General features: G+C 46.3%; 1 protein-coding gene across 1 annotated transcript in view; it reads right to left on the bottom strand.

Moving 5' to 3' along the window:
• Positions 1 to 1,158: 1,158 nt before the first annotated feature.
• Positions 1,159 to 23,278, bottom strand: part of kif26aa (kinesin family member 26Aa) — a 51,252-nt gene continuing 29,132 nt past the window's right edge. The window contains exons 6-16 of the mRNA XM_070926122.1: positions 20,591 to 20,770; positions 18,937 to 19,030; positions 18,575 to 18,843; positions 16,704 to 16,887; positions 14,097 to 14,253; positions 12,854 to 13,016; positions 8,716 to 11,920; positions 6,679 to 6,869; positions 5,609 to 5,632; positions 4,861 to 5,011; positions 1,159 to 1,346 (exon numbers count right to left, since the gene is read on the bottom strand). Coding sequence (XP_070782223.1) covers positions 1,159 to 1,346; positions 4,861 to 5,011; positions 5,609 to 5,632; positions 6,679 to 6,869; positions 8,716 to 11,920; positions 12,854 to 13,016; positions 14,097 to 14,253; positions 16,704 to 16,887; positions 18,575 to 18,843; positions 18,937 to 19,030; positions 20,591 to 20,770 — 4,806 coding nt within the window. The remainder of the gene's footprint in view (positions 1,347 to 4,860; positions 5,012 to 5,608; positions 5,633 to 6,678; positions 6,870 to 8,715; positions 11,921 to 12,853; positions 13,017 to 14,096; positions 14,254 to 16,703; positions 16,888 to 18,574; positions 18,844 to 18,936; positions 19,031 to 20,590; positions 20,771 to 23,278) is intronic.

The following is a 23,278-nucleotide window of genomic DNA, read 5'->3' as shown; positions in this document are numbered from 1 at the left end:
ATTGGTTGAATGTATTATAAGAACTGGATACTGCACCTCAAGATGGCGCCCATTAGTTTCATTGAAAATTGCTCATTGAGTGCATAAACCAAAAACGTCTCTAGGGGAGGTGGGGGGATTTTAACATTACCTGCACTGGTCAGTGAAAAAGACAAAACCATCAGGAGAGCAAGACCCCGAAGAAGCTACAGGTAAGAACTACTGTTCTCTTTTCAGCCTCGTTCTGTTTTGTCTGGATTTGTTTCCATGTAGTCACATGGTCTCCATCACAGCAGCTCAGTCATCTGTTAGCGGCTCCTGTCTGCAGTGTCCTCATGGACGGACAGACAACTGTCACTGATCACTGAGACACTGAAGGAAACTTAAAAACAGGAGGATTCTCAGGCAGGTTCTGCAGCGTCTTCTCTCTGATGTCTGAGCTGATTTCTGGAGGTTTATTCTGATGGACGACAGAGACAATGATGTCCTCTGGACGTGGACGTCACCCTGAATGATTAAACATGTGTCTCATGTCTGTGAGTTCAGATCTGACTGAGTTATGACTCTGAGAAGGAGGGAGATGTTTGACTCAAATTCACCTCCGGCAGAATCTTTGCCTCCCCTTCAGCTCTCCGGCGCCCCCCTGAGGAGGCTTTAGACGTTCTCTTTTGGCAAACTTCCTGACAATCCATCCAGCAGTTGTTGAGATATTTCAGAAAGTGTGCATGCAGCCTGTTACAGTCGCTCTTGTTTGTTTTCTTCTTTTTTCTTCTTTTTCTCCTTTATTCCTTATTTAACTCAGTACTGACTTTTGAAGTTGTGCCCTCTCCAAACATGCTGGTGGAGAGAGTTCTGGTACTTTTTTCACTCTGGAATTACTTTTATTCATGTATAATTTCCCCCCTGGATCAATAAAGTATTTCTGATTCTGATTCAGTGTGGACCACAGTGGGCCCACATACTGTTATTGTCTTTCCCTCAGCAGAGCTACAATCTGATAACACATGGAATGATTAACCTGTCAACAGTTTTACAGATGTCTCTTCTTTGATAGAGGTCTATGGGGAAAATGCTTTCTGGGTCCCAGGGTATATTTTTGTTGCAGGACCACAAGTGGCCAGATTGACAGTGGGGGTGCAGTTTCCAGCTCTTTTAATACAGCCATGCCGGTCTCTCCTCTCACACTTCCACCTCCTGCTGTCCTCCCTGCGTGGTGGCGGCGACCATCGTCACGGCGATGTCGAAGCAGGTCTCCATCATGACGCGGGACTTGCAGAGGTTGACGCAGTACTCCAGCTCCGCAGTGGCCCGAGCCAGAGCCTCCAGGTACTCCTGGGACTCCCGGTCCAGGTCCTGGTCCACGTCAACTGGAGGGTGGATACAGACAAGAAGAGAAACATTTAAATTGGTGATAAGGACCTGTCTACAAAGTGGATCCAGCTCAAAACCAGAAGTCCTGTCTGCAGAAATTTGATTGTTCCAAACAAACAAACTAAATCTACCAATGACCAGTGGTGGAAACAGTGTTTAGATCCAGAACTTACATAAAGGTCTCATTACTTCATTACAAGTCAAAATGGCGCCGCGCTGGTGGCAGCCTGTTACAGCAGCTCCGTAACTTTCGATCTGTTTTAGTCTCTTAAGTGTGTTTTTTGTGTACTTTTTAAAATTATTTTTAAATACACGGACCCCTCAGCAAGTACGGAACTATGGATGTTCATCTGGTGACATTAGTAGTTTGCCTCTTGCTGTTTTTCGGACTTTTGGACTCATTCATTCACGGATCCATTGTTTACACTCGGGATCAGCTGTTAGCCCTGAGCCGCACACCGCTTCTCAGCGCGGAGAGACCGGACATGAATGAACTTTCCCCGGACTCAAACGCAACCCTGGATGGCTTTCATCTTATTCGGACCGACAGGAAAGCTGCGGAGAGCAGTAAGAAGAAGGGCGGGGGTATTGCCATGTTTGTGAACGAGAGATGGTGCAACCCGGGACACATCAGTGTCAAGGAGCAGCGCTGCACCAGAGACATTGAGCTGCTAGCTGTTGGTATTCGGCCATACTACCTCCCGAGGGAGTTCTCACATGTTATTGCTGTAACTGTGTACATCCCTCCATCGGCCGATGCAGCCTGCAAGCTCATTCACACTGTCGTCTCTCAGCTACAGACTCGGCACCCCCAAGCCCTCCTCCTCATCTCCGGTGACTTCAATCACGCTTCCCTGTCTGCTACTCTCCCCACCTTCACCCAATATGTGAAATGCCACATCAGGGACAATAAAACTCTGGACCTACTGTATGCAAACACCAAGGATGCATACACCTCACTCCCCCTCCCCCCGCTTGGCCGATCTGATCACAACCTTGTTCACCTCCTTCCGGACTACACCCCCCTAGTGAATAAACACCCACCTGTGGAGAGTCAGTGATGGTGTGGTCTGAGGAGGCCAGTGCAAGGCTCAGGGACTGCTTTGAAACAACAGACTGGGAAGCACTCTGCAGCCCTCATGGGGAGGACATTGACAGTTTGACCCGCTGCATTACGGACTATATCAACTTCTGTGTGGAGAATACGGTGCCTTCCAAGAAGGTACAGTGTTTTCCCAACAATAAACCCTGGGTGACCCCCAACATTAAGGCCCTGCTGAATGAAAAGAAGAGGGTCTTTAGGTCGGGGGACAAAGAGCAGCTGCAGAGCATCCAGAAGCAGCTCCGGCAACAAATAAGGAAGGGCGAGGAGAGCTACAGGAGGAAACTGGAGGAACATCTGGGGCAAAATAACACCAGGGATGTCTGGAAAGGACTTAAGAAGATCTCTGGACATGGAAAAGGTGAGGGAGACATCAGGACAGTGGAGACAGGGACTGGGCTGACCAACTGAACCTGTTTTTCAACAGATTCGATTCTGGACTGGTCTGACCACACTCAGGTCCTGTACAAGAAGGGCCAAAGCCGCCTCCACCTGCTGAGGAGGCCGAGGTCCTTCGCTGTGTGCAGGAAACTGCTCCGGACTTTTTATGACACTGTGGTAGCTTGCCTATCTTCTATTCTGTGGTCTGCTGGGGGGGGGGGGCAGCATGGACAGGGACAGGAGGAGGCTCAGTAGACTGATTAGGCGAGCCGGCTCTGTTCTGGACTGCCCGCTGGACTCCATTGAGGAGGTGGGGGAGAGGAGGATGTTAGCCACGCTGACATCCATCATGGACAACACCTCCCACCCCCTGCACGAGACTGTGGGGGCCCTGAGCAGCTCCTTCAGCAGCAGACTGCTACACCCACGGTGTAAGAAGGAGCGCTACCGCAGGTCGTTCATTCCTACGGCTATAAGACTGTTTAACTGCACATAAATCTGCACAATTTGTACATACTTTATATTTTCCGTGTATATATTTATTTTTGTCCCCCATATTTTTTATATCTGTATTTCTTATTTGTATATTGTTTTTTCTTTTTTTAAAAATACTTCTAATTCTTATCGACACAGTGCTGTCTGCTGTGTGTTTCTGCACCTTTCTGTCTTTGCTGCTGTTTTATCAGTCCGCATGTGAATTTCTACTGTAAATATTTTATGAAAAAACATTTTATGCAATTTAAAATAGTTTGAGTTTTTGTATGTTGACACAGTAAATATGTGTATATGAATGTATAGAGGAGCGTGTTGTGATTATTAGACCTACTATATGAAGTATAATGAGGATTCAGTGAGTCAGCTGTGAGCGACAACTCATTTCTTAGTCTATATTTGTTTCCATGTAGTCACATGGTCTCCATCACAGCAGCTGAGTCAGCTGTTAGCAGCTCCTGTCTGCAGTGTCCTCATGGACGGACGGACAACCATCACTGATCACTGAGACACTGAAGGAAACTTAAACATGGAGGGTTATTAAGGAGTGCAAGTTCTGATGTAACTGTGGCAATCAGGTGCAAAGACTTTGAGTTTGAGTCAGTCTCCAGGGAATCAACGTCAGTTAATGTAAAATCTTCTTAAGTGATGGAGACGTGTGTGTCTGTTGACAGTATATTATGACTTATGGTGAACTAACAGTCTCTGATGGTGCAGGGCATGCTGGGACATACTGATGAAGGCTGACCAGGACTCTGTGTATCTTTGAGGGGAAGTAGACGGTGATTTATGAGCCTCTCCTCCTGCAGCCAATAAGAAAATAATGTCTTATTGATCTCAGGACACATTCTGGCCTTCGAGCCCGTCTGCTTTTTGCAGAGTTGAGGGTTTCTTGAGAAAAGAATCGGAGGCTTTTCTTTGAGGTGACCTGAGAGTTTGTCCCGCTGACAGAGAAATAACAAAAAGATGTAAATATAATCCTCTCCCTCTGGGATGTTTGTCTTTGCAGTTTGCTCCAACAATCTGCTCTCCGAACACCCTGGCTCTCGTGTCCGGAGCACCGCAAGCTGTTTTCTTTTGTTCAGAGGATCCAGAAATAGAAGCGTAATGGAGCAAGTTGAGCTGCAGAGGATGAGGTTTAAACTGGCTTCAGGCTGCCGGCAGCACTCAGCTGGAAACACTCTGTTTGTCCACTTTGTGTGTTTGGGGTCAGGAGCTGCTCAATGCACTCGTTTGCCTTTTGTGCTGTGTGATGAAAGAGGGAGGAGGCAGCTGCTAAATGTGGTCAAGAGTCTATAACACTGCAGAGAGAAGCGGATCGTCTCTGAGCACAGACATCACTTCATGGTCTTTGTAGAAGTAAAAACAACTCACCAACATCATGCGTCTCGTTCAGATCAGACAGCGATCTGTAGCTTTCTATATGGAAATAGTGACGTGGTCCTGTCCCTGCTGTGTTTTGGGAAGTCTTTGATAACCAAACTCTTGGTGATGTGTATGTAACACTGCTGGCCTCAGCACAGGACTGTACTCACACTCTCCGCTCCATTTGTTGGGGTGGAGCATCAGCCGGCTCTTGGCCTCCTCCAGCTCCACCTTCAGCCTCTCGTGTTTGCTCTTCAGCTCTCTGATCTGCTGCTGCCGCTTCTCCAGCATCCTCAGCCGGGCGTTGAAGTAGAGCAGACCCTGAGGACCAAACAGAGCCCGAGTCAGTCCAAACACAACCTGCCGCCTCTGACGTGTCCCCAACTCCACAGAGAGACGGGCGGTTTATACGAGGTGGAGGGTGGGGGGGGATTACCACAAGTGGAGCGAGGGGCTGCTAACCTGCTCTGAGACTTCAATCTGTGTCCACTGCTGGATTTAATTAGGAGCCAGCCGGAGATAAAATTAGCATGGGCGCTAATCTGCTGGCTGAGGAGGATTAAGGACAGCTGAGGACGAACAGGTGACGGAGAGGAGGATCACTGCCGCCTCTCAGCTTCACTTAATTACAGGAAAAAGACGCAGCATGTCACGCTGCAGTGGACACGGACTAATGCCACTTCTCTATTCGGTGCTGCAGGTGTTATTATTATTATGTTATTGTTTTTTATGAAGATTTAAAGATACTTATTTAGGGATGGAGTTCGAAGGCTTGTTAGGCCTCAACTAATTATTTATCTCAAATATGCCGACAGCCTGTTGGTCCAAAGTCATTTTGAATCTCCTGTTTTATTTAGCTGCACTCTGTTCTGACAGTGTGTGCTGACGGTAACATCTCAACTTTAAAGTATAACTCACCTTTTCGACATCATGGAACGGCTGCTGAGAGAGACAGAAACACAAAGAGAAGATCTGTAACTGTGGCTGGAGGATGAGATGCAGATCATCTCCCACTAATTGAAAATAAATCCAGTTCCATCCCTCGACACTCTCTTCACTGAGGGTTAATGACCCGTTAACACAGAGAGGAGACGGCCGTAAAGAGCAACCAGCCGAGGCCGAGCCTTCATTCATCACTGCCTCCTCCTCCTCCTCCAGCCATTACTCACATCTAAACCAATTAAGACTAAACTGTAATTGACTCAGCGATAAACTCAGTTAGTGGTAAGTCTGACCTGAGGCTGAAAACATGACTACATTCTTCATGTTTATGATCTATATACGATGTCTTCATGAAACTGTGCGTCACCGTGATGGTCTCTGCAGACACGACGTCCGTTTCCCTCCTCTGTTGCTCTTCCTGAGCTTTCTTCCATTTTTCCCTGTTTAAGAGTTTTTTTGGTGTAAAAATTCCTACGACGTGTCATCAGAGCAGAGCTGTGCTCTACAGACATGGATCATAATCAGAGAGGAGGTCATGTGACAGAGATATTACAGCCCACACAGGTGATGTTACACTGTCAGGTGTTAGAACAGAGACCTGCCGTCAGAGGGAGAGACGTTTACAACAACTGCCAAAATGTTCCAATAAAATCAAAAAAAACTCTCAGTAAATTGGCAGCCATGACGACGATGATCCTGTGAACAGATTCATTTCATATTGTATGTAATATAATATATTCTATTTTATTTGGTTGATCTACAGAAAGTGTCAATTCAGTGTATTTATAATGTAATTTATATAGCGTCAAATCACAACAAAGGTCATCTCATGACACTTTACAAACAGAGCAGGTCTAGACCGACTCAAGCAGGTCATAGGTCAACTGAAATTCATCCAGATGAAGACCTGACAGGTCGGGATCACTCACACGTCACTTAAGAACTAGTCTGTTGGTGTGAGTGGATCTTGCATGAGGTCCAGTGTTTGAACTGATCCAACAGACATTATTAACAGCGGGGAGCTGAGCAGATGGAGTCTGCCTCACCTCTGACCCCGTCACCACCTCCCTCCTCCTCTGCAGGCGCTCCACGTCGTCGATCTCATACACCTTTATCTCAAAGGGCTCCTTCAGGGTGCCGCCCAGCGGTGGCAGGTCCACCCACTGACCCCCGACCTTCCTGCCTAGAGAGGAGGTGTCCGGGAGGGGAGCCGGGATCAGGCGGCGCCGCTGGAAACCTGATGGAAGGAAAGCAAATGAATAATGAATATATATGAATATATGAATGATTTGTTTTGTCCGAACGTTACGTTTAGTTCATGATGCGAGTAGGTGCCAGGCAGGTCTGCAGACCGCCCACACAGCTCATTATCTTTAATTAGCCTCATCTTCTGAGCCAGTTTAGTGCCTCCAGTACCTCCGTTATGTGTCGACAACCATTTGTGCTGCCGTCGTCCTGAAGACCTCAGTCTTCTTTTAATGACTTTGTACACACAGCTGTCAGTTAGCATCACAACTGCAGAGTAAAACCAAATGTGTGCACCACAAAAAAATGCCATTATTGATTATTAATAACATTCTGGGTCTCTGAGTGAGGACTCTAAAACAGTGACAGATTGAGGAGGAGTGTGTGTGGGTGTGTATGCTTTGGAGTGGTGTGTAGTGGATGGGGAGGGAGGGTGTGTGGGTGATAATTGGAGTTGGATATGTACACCGGGAATTGCCGTGGCTTCATGAAATATTCATGAGGCAGAAACGAGCCAAGACCCACAGACTGATGGCAGGCAGATCACACGAGAGCTGATTCCATATGCATCAGGCTGCCTGACCTGTGTGTCGCTGCTGCCAACAAGCCGCATGAATCACAATCAGCTGCAGCGAGCTAACAGCTCGGAGGCAGAATACACTACAACAGCGTCCCAGATAATGTGCATGGATGTAGATTTCACGATAATGCCGGGCAGAGAGATAAATTCATGCGGTGAGATATCAGGGAGGAGAGCCGCCTTTGATAGATGCTCCCACAGCAGTAATGCCTGAAGTCCTCAGTGTGCTCAGCATTCATGAACAAATTGTATTGAACAGCCGCTTTCATCCCATCATCACACATTCTGATGGATGAGAGCACATTTTGGAAAAAGCCATAAATATGTTAATTTCTCGATATAGCTTCCAGAAGAGACGAGTTTTGTGACTCTTTCACTTTCTGAATCAACATATTGAAAAAGAGTTGTTGAATGTCACATTGGAGCGTTCAACTTCTGCCATTAACTTTGATGATGTAAAACCTCATTTCAGTCATAACTGAAAAAGAAGGAAGAGTAATACAGCCGCTGCTTTTTGTTCACTCACAATTTGTGACTTTTAATAATCTTTCTGAAGAAAAAACTATACAAATGATGCTAATGTGCTCTAGCAACAAACGCAGTCCATACATATGTCTCTACTATGAGAACACTGGGGACTCCAGTGTACTATGTCTACAATTATCCACAGTATAACCATATTTGTTAAGACTCAATAGTAGCAGTAGTGTATATTGAGGTCAGTTGATCATTCTGTGTAAGAGCAGATATAACAACCATGAAGTGTCCCCATTGCTAAGAAATTTGATTTGTGGATTTGTGGATATTTAAGGTTCTCGAAGGATGAATCCTAATGAACCTTAACACCATCAAGCTAAAATCTGCATATGAACATAAAGAATATTAAAATATATTGTGCTGGTGGATGAATGTCCTGATAACATCCTTGTTATGAACCCTGTTAGATTTCAATGATCCGATGAACTTTGGCTCTACCGCCACCATCAGGACAAACTTTACACTTTTAGCTCCATTGCTGGTAAAACTAAGAATACAGAAACCAGGCTGCAGTTTGTAATAAACCTGCCACCTTCAGAGGAGGCCCCTGCAGCAGGGTTTTAGACTGTGAAGTAACATTAAAACTTAAAAGATGGTTGACAAATCAGCTGTGTGTCACAACAGTTGTTAATGTTCCCACATGAATTTCAACATCACTAATTCTTATGGACCAAATAATTCAGAATCGGCATCTTTGTCTATCTTTGCAGAGTGGACTCACCATTTCCTCTTTTCTTGGGTGATTTAGAAGCTCTGCCTCTATTGGACGAGGACACTCCACTTTCACTCATGGAGTCGTGTGCTGAAGAGGTGCTGCCAGTGGTCTCGCTATCTCGGATCATACTCTCATAGCCGCTGCTCCCCCCGCTGTGGTAAAACAGGGCGGTGCGGCCCATGGCGGGGGGCAACTCCCCGCTGAGGATGCTGCTGTTGTCACTGCCATGCCCACTGCTGTAGCGCTGTGGTCTCCGAGGTGCTGTGATCTTGCTGTAAGGTGATGGTAGCGGCGTGTTGACTGGCGACCCACTGACACTAGCCCCGCTGTCAGTGCCATCATTTCCTGATACTCCGGACCCCCTGCTGACCTGCTTCCTTTGGCTCCCAGTGGCTAGCTCGCTAACCCGGCTGTTAGCTGCTCTGCTGATGGCCTGCTTTGTGCCCATTATGGTTCCTCTTCCTGTCTTGGTTCCTGTCCCCGACCGAACTGGGGACTTACCTGTTGGAGGTAGGCTGATGTTGCGTCCAGCTACATTATAAAGAGGTTTAGGGGGGGAGCTCAGGCTCTTGGAACTGCTGGTAGACAGATTTCGTGCCTTTGACCCACCAGAAACTGCTGTTCGTGAGCTGTTATTGCCTTTGACCTGCCCCAGTTTGCTTGAAGTTGCAAAAACACCAAGAGGAACTTGGGAAGAAGAATCAGATGTGGAGGTGGAGGCTGGAACCCCAAGTCTTGGCACTGATCTGTTGGATCTGGTGTTGCCTCCTAAAGTAGCACCGCTGTTCTCCCTGAACAGTTCAGGCTTGGACCCAGCTAAGGTTTGACTGTCACATCTCTCCAGAGACATCAGACTCCCGTAGTACCTGGAAGACTCTGCTTTGGCCCCTCGCGTCTTCAGGCTTGAAGATGTCCTGGCAGAGCAATGTTCAATTTTTAAACTAGATGTCCTGTGGCTGAATGAATCTGCCCGGAGCCTGATGTTGGATTCTTCCTCTGAGGTCGATGTTTTAGGGAATGAGGACTTTCCAATGTCACTGCTTGTTTTTAAGGCACTTGGAGATAGCGCAGTCCTTGTATTTTGTTCTTGGCTTGACTGTCTGACAGGTGGAGCAGGAGGAGAGATGTTTCCAGATTTGGAGATTACGCTGCTTTTCTGGCCATTTGACTTTTTTCCCAAGGATGAAAACCTCAGGGTACCTGTCACTGAAGTGCCCTCATGACCCCATTTCAATTCAGAACTCTGGGGAATAGAAATAGTTCCTAGAGTCGTTGCACCTCGGGTGAGTTGTGGCAGCTTAATGAGAGTATCACCTCTCCTGCTGCTGGACTTCTCACAACCGTCCACAACCCTCTGAGCTGAAGATGACATTTGTGCCTTTGGTGGCCGAGGTACACTGTTACTGTTCCCTCCAGGCCTCTTAGAGGAAACGCTACTCATGCCACTTCTTGGTGGCTTACTTGCAGAGGGATACTCAACCTCTCTGGGATCAAAGGCACTGCTTCCCTGAAGCATAAAGTCATCATGTCTGCCTTCCTGTCTGCGGCAGCCCACAGTTGCAGATGAGGTAGGCTTGGTTTTCCTGGGTAGACAGGAATGGGTAGCATGATGGGGAATCTGAACTGACACCGAAGTGTTCAGAGTATTGGCTCTCACCTTGAGAGAGCCTTTGAGAGAGGCTTCGGTTGAGTCAAGGGAGGGAGGGCACTTGGCAAAAGAAGCTTTGTTTGGAGAAGCATGGTCACTGTCAAGCTCTGAGAAGCAGACACCGCTGTCATTCAGGGAGCTCTTGATACCATGCTGCAAAAATGGCTGTTTATGAAATATACTTGGCGAGGTTAGCATGGATGCATTCTCTGTTGCCATTTTCATGTCCCTCAAGTAAAGCCTGTTTGTTGAATGAGAGTCTTCACTTTCAGCCGACTCAGCACTCACTTCACTTGGCCATAAGCCAATAGTTGGCTGCTTGTTGCCATGTTGGGAAAACAACATTTCCTGGCAGTCAGTGCCAACATCAGCCTCAGGTCCCACAGCTCCTTCTTGAGAGGTGTAAGCATCATACTCATCGTTAATGCTGCTGATAATGCTTACAGGGCGAGAGCCAGACGCTAAGGCCTGCATAGGGCAGTCAGTGTTGAAGCTGAGAAGGTTAGAGGGACGGCCATTGTCTGGGACAAGGCCATGAGGAAGCTCCTCTACGACAGTGAACACAAGCTCATCCTCCCCATTCAGCTCCACAGGATGCTGCAGTGTAACGGTACTCCTCAGAAAATCCCTGTCAAGGCATCTTCCTAACAGAGCTGCCCGAAAATTGTTGACCTCCATGGGGCATCTATTTGCATGCAGGGACATTTCTGTGTTGGGGGACCCCAGTGGTTGGCCTTGCCTCAGTGCTTGTTGACTCATACCCACTGGTGGAGTCCTACTGGCAACATCCCAAGGCTGAGATTCTGCCCTGGATGTCCTAGGTAAGGATGGTGAGGCAGACGGCTTGGGTACACCTCCTTTGAGGTAGACCTTTTCTCGCACAACACGTTCTGAGTCCTGCGAAAAAGTCCCACTGGGCTTTACCATACATGGCTGAAAGGGGGTGGCTGAAAGTTTCTCCCCATCTGCACTTGTCCGTTTGAAAGTGTCCATGAAGCCGCTGGCTGAAAGGAATTTGGACTGTTCCTCATCGGGTTTATTTGTGCAAGTGGTTGGTGTGCTTTCTAAGAACATCGAGTTCTTATCAGATTTGGGTGGAGACGTTGCCTCTGCGGGTTTAGTAGCTCCAGTCTGAGTCCTGAGTGCTGCTGCTTGTGCTGCTTTGCCCTCTGTGCTGAATGTAGCTGGGCCCTCGCTGCCGTCGATGCAGTCGAGTCTCTCCTGCAGCTCTGCAAACGTATTACACTTAAAGTGATCCCCATCTGACCTTGGTGCATCTTTGACTCGCTTTTTGTTCAGGGAGGGGATGATAGGAACAAAGGAAGGTGGTCCCTCATTATCGCTCAGTTCTCGGTCCGAGATGGCCGTCCCTCCAGGCCCGACGTAGATGACTGTGTCGCAGGAGTGTTCACTGCTGGAGGAGTAGTCAGGATCGCTGGAGAGCAGCAGAGGCGTGTCCGGATCGAGGGCCACGGTCCGAGGGTGGAAGGGTCGAAGATGAGGAGGTCGATGGGACGAGCCTTCCTCGCAGGAACTCTCCCCACCAGACGAGCTGGAGGCATACTGCACATTGAAGAGAAACAACAGAGTATTAACATGTTAAAGAGACCTGAACTACACAGCGATCAACCTGAAGGCAAATGTGGATCGTTGTTTGTCGATACAGTGTGAGGTTAAAAGTGCACCCTGTGGGCGGGATTAAATCAATGCCAATGAGATGTATAAGATTGTAGCTCCTGTTTCCATATGCTTTTCTCAATGTATATAATACAAATACAGCGTCTAATGAGAGTGAAAGCCTTTCTCATCTCACCACTGAGGCTGCTGTCCCTGTAGGAACAGTGATATTGATTATCTGTCATATCATGAAAAACCTCACTGAATTATGGCTGCATGACTCTCTGACCTGATCATACAGATTTACATTATAGATTGGAAGGTTTTTACTGTCACCAGCCTCAGGAAATCAGCTTACACTCACTCAGAGACCAAAACCTCAGATTTATATAATTGGCCAGCATTAACTCTTGGGTATTTAAAATTTAGATTGTTTTTCTTATGCTTGTAAAAGAATTGTTTATGTGTACTTTGCTAACTTGCTTGCCTCAAATTGGCCCTTGAGGGACGAATATATAGTATTTTGAATTGAACTGAATCAGGACAGGCTTATATGCGATTTCTGAAAACCGTATTGATTATTCAGAATTTACATTTCTGATGACCTATATATTTCTGCATCATGAAGACGAAAATATGCAGACAGTAAGGCCATTCTTGGAATGGCACAAATGAACTGTTGGGACTTTATTATCACAAACTACATTGGGACTTTTAAAATCTGCAGACATTAAAAGTGATCTACTGTGTTCATATTGGAATTAATTGACAAATAAATCACCAAACTGATTTGAATGAATATCAGCCAATGATCGTATTTTCCAACCTGCAGCACAGATCTTTGACAGTGATGAGCTGGAGAAATAAAACCTGAAGTACCTTGGACTTCTTTTTCTTCATGCGGTGGATGCGGGAGGCCAGCTGCACTGTGGTCAGCGTCTCCATGTAGTTCGCCGGGGAGTCAGAGATGTGGGCGATCATGGTGGTTCGACAGTTGATGTTTCCCAAGGATTCACTAAGCAGCATGGTGAGCTGGCTGTCCCTGAATAATACATCAAGAAAGTCCTCGTTAGCCAAAAGAAAAGCACCACAGGCCTGAGAAACCCCACAGGACCCAAGAAACCATTCATTACCCCACGCAATAGTTGGGCACAAAAAGAAATAGGAATGATCTCTCATTTCACATTAATGAAGCCCACTTTGAACTACACGTCACATGTGATCTACAGTCAGAATTTGAGTGAAACATCCACGAAATCCTGCCTTTGAAACAACCTCGAGTAAAGCTGGAAGGATCACATACTGAATCTACATACTGCAATCTAAGCTTCTTCTGTTAACCACAACACCAAAGCTGAGAGCCATCCTTTTTCTTTTAGCAAAGCCTTTCTCACAATAGGTATGTTCAAATAAAAATAAAATTTGAATCAGTGTATGCTTACATCAGCTACCTTCATGTGAAGATATTTTAGAGGGTGTGACTAGATAATTATTGCACACCAGAAACTCATTTCATTGATGCATCATTCAGAAAGATTCCGGCTTAGGGGCCCGCTGATCCTTGGGGCCCCTATGTTTGTGGCCTGTTGGCTCCTTTGGGTAACAAACGTACAGAGACGAGAGGAACATTGTGAAAGACTGGAGGGAAACAACAGAAAGAACTGGAGTTTCTGATTTGAAGAAGAAGAAGACGAAGCAAAACCCAATTGTGTCTATTCAAAATGCCAACTTTTCTGGCGTTTTTACTTTTACAAATAAATAAATGAGCATAAAATCTGATGGAAAAAATGAGACAGCTTAAAACACAAAAGAACAAAGGTAAGGCCTTGAAACAGACAGAATGCCAAAACACAAGCTTGAAAATAAAGACAGAGCTCCACCAAACAATCACACTGTATAGCAAACACCCAAAGGACGGAATATACAGGACAAAGTGATTTATTCATCAGTCTAATCAACCATTTAAGGCAGACTGAAAACTCTTCTGTCTTCCTGGTTCATACGTCCTCCCCCTCACTCCTCCTCTGTCCTCGCAGAAATCTTTGGCCCATCTGTTGTTTGGGGATCTGTGACCTTTGACCCCTGTTGGGTTCATTAAAATGCCCAGAGTGGGAGCTCGTACCTGTAGGGAACGTGCTTGGCCCCGTTGGCGAGGGCGAGGATGACGTTTCCCAGCGCAGACAGAGACAGACACTGACCTCCACCTCCCTCTCTGGTCCTGCTGATGTCCGTCTCACAGCTTCCCAAATCCAGGAGGTGGAGGCGACTCCGACCAGACACTGAGAGACAGAGAGGGGGGATGTTATTAAAAGACCACATACAATTCAGCCTGTTTAACTGCTCATTAGTGCTGTTGGTTAAATGACTGCTCATTTAATTGATTTGTTTATAGAGAGAAACATAATCAATGGCTACTTTAATAATTGATGGGCTGTTTAAAGTAATTTGTCAAGTAAGCTGCCACAAGAGATAAAAACGTCTATGCATCTTTTGCTCTCTATGACATCAATAAAGTCTCATCTTGTACAAACTGGAGAGGAATCTTTGCAGTTGTTAGAAATTCATGCCTTGTTTAAATATGAAAACATATCTATGGACCCTGGGCTGTACGGGCAGACTTCACGCTAAAAATCTGATCCAGTGACTCTGCTCTGTGGATTAACAGCAAACAGGGTCACTGCAGGAACACAGAGCTAAAAATACAACAGATACAACAAACGGCTCTGGTACCAGAGGAGATTATGTCCACAGCCTCCACAGGACAACAGGGGTCCTAAAACAAGTCCCAAGTCAAGACCAGCAAGTCCCAAAACAAGTCCCATGTCAAGACACAGAAGTCCCAAAACAAGTCCCAAGTCAAGGCCAGCAAATCCCAAAACAAGTCCCATGTCAAGACCAGCAAGTCCCAAAACAAGTCCCATGTCTAGACCAGCAAGTCCCAAAACAAGTTCAAGTCAAGACCAGCAAGTCCCAAAACAAGTCCTATGTCAAGACCAGCAAGTCCCAAAACAAGTTCAAGTCAAGACCCGCAAGTCCCAAAACAAGTCCCAAGTCAAGACCAGCAAGTCCCAAAACAAGTCCCATGTCAAGACCAGCAAGTCCCAAAACAAGTCCTATGTCAAGACCAGCAAGTCCCATGTCAAGACCAGCAAGTCCCAAAACAAGTTCAAGTCAAGACCAGCAAGTCCAAAAACAATTCCCATGTCAAGACACAGAAGTCCCAAAACAAGTCCCATGTCAAGACACAGAAGTCCCAAAACAAGTCAATTTCCAAGTCAAGACAGACAGCACTGAATCAAGAAGTCCCAAGTCCAGAGTCAGGAGTTGTGTGAAATTGATTCAAAGTTGTTTGACGTTATGATGTTTTGGATTTTGTCAAGTCGAGTGTTAAGTTATCAGATTCATAGACTCATATTCAGACTCATAATATTAATAACCAAATAAATACACATATAAATATATATAGATGGACCATGAATGTGTATAAATATTACATTTGAATAAATTTAGGTTTGATATTCTTTTAAATACATTTGTTTTTGTCATGATGCCAGGACAGATCTTCAGATCAGTATCAGTCTGATATCTCTTTTTCATTAAGTCAGAGAAATGATGGCATGAACGATCAATCACCTGCATCAGCAGGATTTATAAACTGCTGAGGCGGCTGAGTGTATCTTTTTCTATCAGCCGGTCTATAAACACTGCAGGACACAGAAGCTTCAGGCCTTGTTAGCCATGCAGATTTATTCCAGCCGTGGACAGAGAAGCAGTGAAACACTAATAACTGTGGAAATGTGTCTGCTGTGACAGGTAGACGTGGGCAGAGGTGGCGTTAGCGTAGCCTCTCTGCTTGTTAATGCTCTTGTTGAGCATGTCGGCAGCTCCAAATGAAGCTAATTAGCAGCTACATGTTTGGAAATGAACAGCAGAGGGAAAAAGAGAGAGCTGCACGACCACTAATGGTAGATTTTGTTTTTGCCTGAGGGGTCGGTGTCTATAACCTGCTGTTTCTGCATTAAGTTGCTGTTGAACTGATGTCTGTGGTTGTAACCTGTACAGGTATGTTGCTGCTGCTTAGTTGGAAGATCACTTGTTTTGTCACATTTCTCTTTTAGAAGATCATTTTACAACATTAGAGGGTCTGATTTACTAATTCATCTTCAAGGAGAACTAGTTTTAAACTAAATCCCACTGTATCCACACCACTCATTTCGAATGAAACCAAAAGTCTGATGTTGTTCTACATTTTCCCCCATTGTCAATAAACCCAATGATCAGAGCCAAACCAACAATGTGTTATTCATTCTCTGAATACTTTGACTGTCTGTGGCTCTCGGCTCTGAGCCCCTCGGTTCCTACTGAAGGTGTAAGAAAATGTAAAGACAGGCTCAGTCATTCCCTCAAACAGCTGCTCACTGTAGTTCTTATCAAACTAACATCAAGAAATAGTGCCTCTGTTGGGGACATGTGGTGCTCCAGTGAGTATTTGGGGCAGCAGGACGGTGTGTGTGGGACTGAGTCAAAACAAACTACAGTGTTTGTGTTCGTGGTGATGAAGGAACATTTGCAGCCCTGTGTCTGGGTGTTTGTTAGTGAAATGCATCTTGGGAGTCGTAGTTGACTTCTCTCCTTCAGTCCAACAATCTGTCACCAACACTGAACATGAGGAAAATGAACGAAATATTTCCTCTCACTTTACAACTCATTTACAGACAAACACACTGACTTGCTGCCTTGTTGCTCTTGTCCAGCCTCTCCTGGTAGAGGTGCAGGGTAAACAGGAAGTGCGAGTTCCTCCGAGCCTCCAGGTCGCTCTGCGCCTGGCTGCTCCTCCTCGCTGCCAGGGCGGCGTCCAGGAAAAATGCTGCTCGCTCTGCATTGGTTGCCCGCAGCTCTGTCTGGTTCTGCAGCTGATTAAGAGAGTTAATGAGACAAGAGAAAGGCAGAAAGAACCCAGAGGAAAAGGGAGTTAATAGATGATATCATAATAAAAATGGTGGTCCTGTGAATACTGTGGGTGAGGGAGAGACTTGAGGGACTTCTATGATGATTGACGGAGGTGGCTGTGCTAGCACTAGCGCTAGCAAGCCAGATCACACTGTTACTCTTACAGTCGGCCATATTGTGGTTTGCAGGGGTTTTCAAAAAACAACCCCATTAGCAGCTTCAGTGGGAGACTCATTGCTCCCAAATGTACAACAGAGCGCCACAGGAAATCATTCCTGCCTGTGGCCATCAGACTGTTCAACTCCTCCCTCTGAGGGTCAGACACTCAGGAAGAAACTGGAAATCTGTATCTGTATCTACTTCACCTGTCATACACTACCTCACTATTTATTCTGAATGTTTAAGTGCAATACATGTATAGTGCAAAACATATATAGTCATACACTACAGTGCAACACATTCATACATATATATACATTGTTATTGTATATATATTTTTTTACCTCACTTCACTTAAATACTGTAAATGTGTATATTTTTTATTTTCTATTTCTTATTTTTATGTTTTGTACATACCTTTAGTTCTAAATTATGCTATTTTTCTACTCTGGAATGGGAGCACCGGTACTGTACAATTTCCCCCCGGGGATCAATAAAGTATTTCTGATTCTGATCTGATTCTGAATCTGGAGGCTGTAAACAGGAAGTAAAATTTTGTCATGAAGTCTGCTAAAACGCACAAGAAGAAAGATGTCATTTTGAGTTCATGAAGACGTCTCATCGAGAAAGACAAACGACATCAGTGACGAGTTTCTCGAGATAAAACTGAGAGAATGATAACAGCTGAAATAAGACAGAATGAGGTTTGATAAAGAAAAAAGAAGAAAATTAAAGCAAGAGGAGATAAAAAAAGTGTCAGACAGAAGGAGCCCAGGGGAGATAACACAGACTGAAGAAGAATAAAAGCAAGAAGGTCACGATTAATTGGACAGCTGTGGACAGACAGGAAGTCTCCGGGGTGAAGAGAAGAGGAGGTCGGAGAGGAGGAGAGGAGGAGAGGAGGAGAGGAGATGAAGAGGTTTGAGAGACCTGATGGTGTCGTCTGAAAAACATCTGAAAAACAAAGCCGTCGATTGGTTTCCTGCATGAGTATCATCAAACTGCTGTTCTAAACTCACGGAAGAGTAATACGTGAAGAAAGACGATTATTGCAGTATTATAAATACACTAATATCACATTTGTTGTTGTTAATAGACCTCTCAGTTATTGTTATATAAAGCTCAAACTGCACAAATACACTTTATCTTCTGTGTTGTGTTTATAGTAACGTGACTTCTTTTTATCCAGGTTGAAAATGAGAGCAATGACAGGTCACTGAATCGTTCGTTCGTTCATCCAATCAGGGACAAGAATATCTAATATTGATCTCTGAGTGAAGGGAGCGAGCTGTCAATCATCCCTCAAACACAGTTTTATCAAACTGGGAAACTGGGTCTGTTTCCAGACACAGACACCATCCTGAATGACAACCTTTGATCTGGCTTTTATTTTGAAACTCTGGTCTTGTTACTTCCTTCTCTGCTGGGGAGGAAATAAAGGGAAGAGGTGGAAGAGAGATGATGTAAGAGGAAGTGGAGTCTTTTCTCTACCTGGGATCCACAGAGGGGGTCTTCTCGCAGTGACACGGCAGGGCCCGGGGCCTCCTGGTGGCCCCCGGCCGAGGAGGAGAGTTCAGCCAGGAGGTCTGAGAGCGTCTCCTCCCGACCGGAGATTTCCACAGCCGACACTCTGACAGAGAAACGAGCTCCAGACTTCTCCCTCCGCTCCTCGATCACCTTAAAGAGCCAGGAGATGGCTGTCGGAGCCACGCCCAGACTCTGGGTGGAGCAGTCCCGACCAATCATGGTGTACGTCTTACCTGGGGAGGGCAGAGTCAACGCAACAAGGAAGTGAAAGTCACAAAAGTGTGTGTGTGAATGTGTGTGTGCGTGAGTAGTGAATTGTGCGTTACCCAAGTCAGCGTGTCCGAAGCAAAAGATGCAGCCGTCTGCTCCGTTCACCACCGACTGGATGACCTCCGCCACCGTCCCCGAACACACCTCAGCCTATCAGGACAGAGATCCCGTCAGTATCGACCAATCACGTCAGAGCACAGTCACCATACAGCTTACATACTTTCTGTATTGTTTATTAAAAGATACAATAAAAATGGTGGGGTACAATGAAATGTGCATTATATATCTCTTTAGGCTGCGTTCCGTTGTGTTATGCCACGTTACGCCGCCTTACGTTGTGCTGTGTCTTGTTACGCCGTGTTCCGTTGTGTTATGTCTCGTTACGTTGTGTTCCGTTGTGTTATGTCTTGTTACGTCTCGTTCCGTTGTGTTACGTTGTGTTGTGTCTCGTTATGTTTCGTTACGTTGTGTTATGTCTCGTTACGTTTCGTTACGTTGTGTTACAGCTTACGTTGTGTTACAGCTTACGTTGTGTTATGTCTCGTTACGTTTCGTAACGTTGTGTTACAGCTTACGTTGTGTTACGTCTCGTGACGTTGTGTTACGTGTCGTTACGGCGTGTTACGTCACGTCGCGTTTCGTCGTGTCTCGTTACACTGTTGTGTGTTATGTCTCATTACGTTGTGTTACAGCTTACGTTGTGTTACGTCTCGTTATGTGTCGTTCTGTTGTGTTACGTCTCATTCCGTTGTGTTACGTCTCGTTCTGTTGTGTTATGTCTCGTTGCGTCTCATTCCGTTGTGCTGTCTTGTTACGTCTCGTTCCGTTGTGTTACGTCTCGTTCCGTTGTGTTATGTCTCGTTACGTTGTGTTCCGTTGTGTTATGTCTTGTTATGTCTCGTTCCGTTGTGTTACGTCTCGTTCCGTTGTGTTATGTCTCGTTACGTTGTGTTCCGTTGTGTTATGTCTCGTTACGTTGTGTTACGTCTCGTTCCGTTGTGTTATGTCTCGTTACGTTGTGTTACGTCTCGTTCCTTTGTGTTATGTCTCGTTACGTTGTGTTCCGTTGTGTTATGTCTCGTTATGTTGTGTTACGTCGCTTTACGGTCCACTCTGATAAGAGGATCTAACAGATCTAACAGCAGAACTTGAAGTGCGGCTGCTCTTAAACACAGACTGACTGTCAGTTGATCACAGCAGGAGTCGCTGTGTGTTTTTATAAACTCTTCCATCTTCATCGTCTGCCTCAGCTCTCAGATAACTGTCTGTATCACGCACACAGTCGTGTTTCCATCACTTCAGAGGACATCACATTGACTTTCAGTCATTTCCTGGAGATCACACTAACATGTAATTATGTACGTTATGGGGACTTTTGTCTCTATAAGGAAGACGAGTCCCCACAATGACTGTGAATGTGTACACCAGATTTATGTCCCCACAACATGAGTAATACAAGGCGCCACACACACTGGAACTACTTGCTGCGGAGGTGACGTCTCTGATGATTTATTATTTCTATCATTCAGTCGGCAGCTGATGTTCACCAGGATTCTCTTTTTCTTGCTGATTGTGAGTGAAGACCTGAGGACGTGCACTTTGGCGTGACACTAAGTGTGTGTTATATGTATTGATGTGACTGATTTAAGGAGGAGAGCTGCAGTTTGTCCCTCTGGCTCTTAAACGTGTCTGTGTTTAAGAAGTTGTCACCTGTGAAGCATCCTGGGAGAAGACGGCGTCGAACATGAAGGTCTTTGGAGCGGAGGATCGACCGCCGGCCGACGCCTCGCAGAGAGTCAGCTGCTTCTTCCTGCCGTCCACTTTGAGGAGAGACATGGACTCTGAGGACTCGCTGCTGTGGACCGAACAGATCCGGACCATCACTCTGACCTGGAGACAGACAGGAAGTCCACATAAGAGAGGAGGGAGGACTCTGATGTTTATCACATTTAGAGAGACTGAAGTGTAGAGACGACCTTTGAGATCACATGATGAATCTCATCCAATCAGACGCAACGATGGTCAGACACCTGCCTCAAAGGTAATTTCAACTTACTCAGTATTAAAGAAGCGGGACACATTAGGGCCTGGTTCTAAATAATAAACTGAATATTATTAAGTTACATTGTTTAATCAGTGGAATAAACTAAAACAATAACTTTAAATATTCTAATAAATCTATGAAATAACATCAATAAAAAGTTATTTGTTACAGATCACGAGGGGATCAACGGGGTTGTGTGTCAGCTCGGACTCTCTGTTTTCATTGGTCGTCACAGAGCTGCTGAGTCGGCTCTTTGTGGCAGCGTGCAGGTCAAGTTTAAAGCCAATAACAATCTGAGACGCAGCAGTTTTTAAATGATGTGTCGCTGCAAGCCGGTCGAGCGAATCAGCAGCTGATCTCCAGTCTGTGACGGCAGCAAGGCTCTGTACAATATACATGGTACTGCTGAGCTGCAGACAGCTGCAGTGTTTGATCCAGATGATTTATCAATAAATGACCACAAGTCTTAGACTTAGTCTTAGATTAATCCCACAGCGGGGAAATTTACAAGTCACAGCAGCAAAGACAGAAAGGTGCAGAAACACACAGCAGACAGCACTGTGTCAATAAGAATTAGAAGTATTTCTTTAAAAAGAAAAAACAATATACAAATAATAAATACAGATATAAAAAATATGGGGGACAAAAATAAATATATACACGGAAAATATAAAGTATGTACAAATTGTGCAGATTTATGTGCAGTTAAACAGTCTTATAGCCGTAGGAATGAACGACCTGCGGTAGCGCTCCTTCTTACACCGTGGGTGTAGCAGTCTGCTGCTGAAGGAGCTGCTCAGGGCCCCCACAGTCTCGTGCAGGGGGTGGGAGGTGTTGTCCATGATGGATGTCAGCGTGGCTAACATCCTCCTCTCCCCCACCTCCTCAATGGAGTCCAGCGGGCAGTCCAGAACAGAGCCGGCTCGCCTAATCAGTCTATTGAGCCTCCTCCTGTCCCTGTCCCTGTCCGTGCTGCCCCCCCCCCAGCAGACCACAGCATAAAAGACAGCCGAAGCTACCACAGTGTCATAAAAAGTCCGGAGCAGTTTCCTGCACACAGCGAAGGACCTCGGCCTCCTCAGCAGGTGGAGGCGGCTTTGGCCCTTCTGTGTGGTCAGACCAGTCCAGTTTATTGTTCAGGAGAACACCCAGGAATTTGTAGTTCTCCACCACCTCAATGTCCAAACCCTGGATGTTCACCGGTGTGATGCTGGATGACTTCCTCCTGAAATCGATCATCATCTCCTTCGTCTTGCTGGCGTTGATGTGAAGCTGGTTGAGCTCACACCAGCTGACAAAGTTGCTGATGGCCTCCCTGTATTCCAGGTGGTTCCCCTCAGACACACATCCAACGATGGCAGTGTCGTCAGAGAACTTCTGGATGTGACAGCTGACAGTGTTGTCAGTCTGAGGTGTAGAGGGTGAAGACGAATGGAGAGAGAACCGTACCCTGGGGGGCCCCCGTGCTGCAGACCACCACATCAGACACACAGTCCCGGAGCCTCACATACTGTGGTCTGTTGGTGAGGTAGTCGATTGTCCATGAAGCCAGGTGACGGTCCACTCCCGCTCCTTCCGACTTCACCCTCAGCAGTGCTGGCTGGATGGTGTTGAAGGCACTGGAGAAGTCAAAGAACATGATCCTCACAGTGCTTCCAGTGTTTTCCAGGTGGGAAAGGGATCTGTGTAGTCGGTAGATGACAGCGTGACTGGAGGGGGTCCAGCGTTGTGCTCACCAGGGGTTGCAGGTGTTTGAGGATGATCCTTTCCATGGTCTTCATAAGGTGAGAGGTCAGGGCGACAGGCCTGTAGTGGTTGAGTTCCCTGGGGGGCGCTGTTTTTGGTACCGGGACCACGCAGGAAGTCTTCCACAGGGCCGGGACTTTCTCCAGACCGAGGCTCATGTTGAACATGTGCATGACCACCCCACAGAGCTGGTCTGCACAATCCTTGAGCAGTCTGGGGCTGATTCCGTCCGGCCCCGAGGCCTTTCTCACCTTGATGGATCTCAGCAGCCTTCTCACCTGGTCCGCTGTTAAGGAGAGGGGGGTGGGGGGTGACAGGGGGGGTGGGGTGGGAGGAGTTGTGGACTGGTGACAGTCTGGTGTTAATAAGGAAGGGGACGAGTAGGGGGGTGGAGTGGAGGGCAGCTTGGGGAGGTGTGAAGAGGGGGCAGGATAGGTGGGGGAGGCACAATCAAATCTGTTGAAAAACAGGTTCAGTTGGTTAGCCCAGTCCCTGTCTCCACTGTCCTGGTGTCTCCCCTCACCTTTTCCATGTCCAGAGATCTTCTTAAGTCCTCTCCAGACATCCCTGGTGTTAGTCATATTATTTCATCTCAAGAGACATTTGAG

The sequence above is a fragment of the Enoplosus armatus genome, chromosome 19 (genome assembly GCF_043641665.1).
Source record: "Enoplosus armatus isolate fEnoArm2 chromosome 19, fEnoArm2.hap1, whole genome shotgun sequence".
Taxonomy (NCBI): domain Eukaryota; kingdom Metazoa; phylum Chordata; class Actinopteri; order Centrarchiformes; family Enoplosidae; genus Enoplosus; species Enoplosus armatus.
The sequence above is the reverse complement of the archived record's forward strand: the minus strand, read 5'-3'. Positions and strand labels throughout refer to the sequence as shown.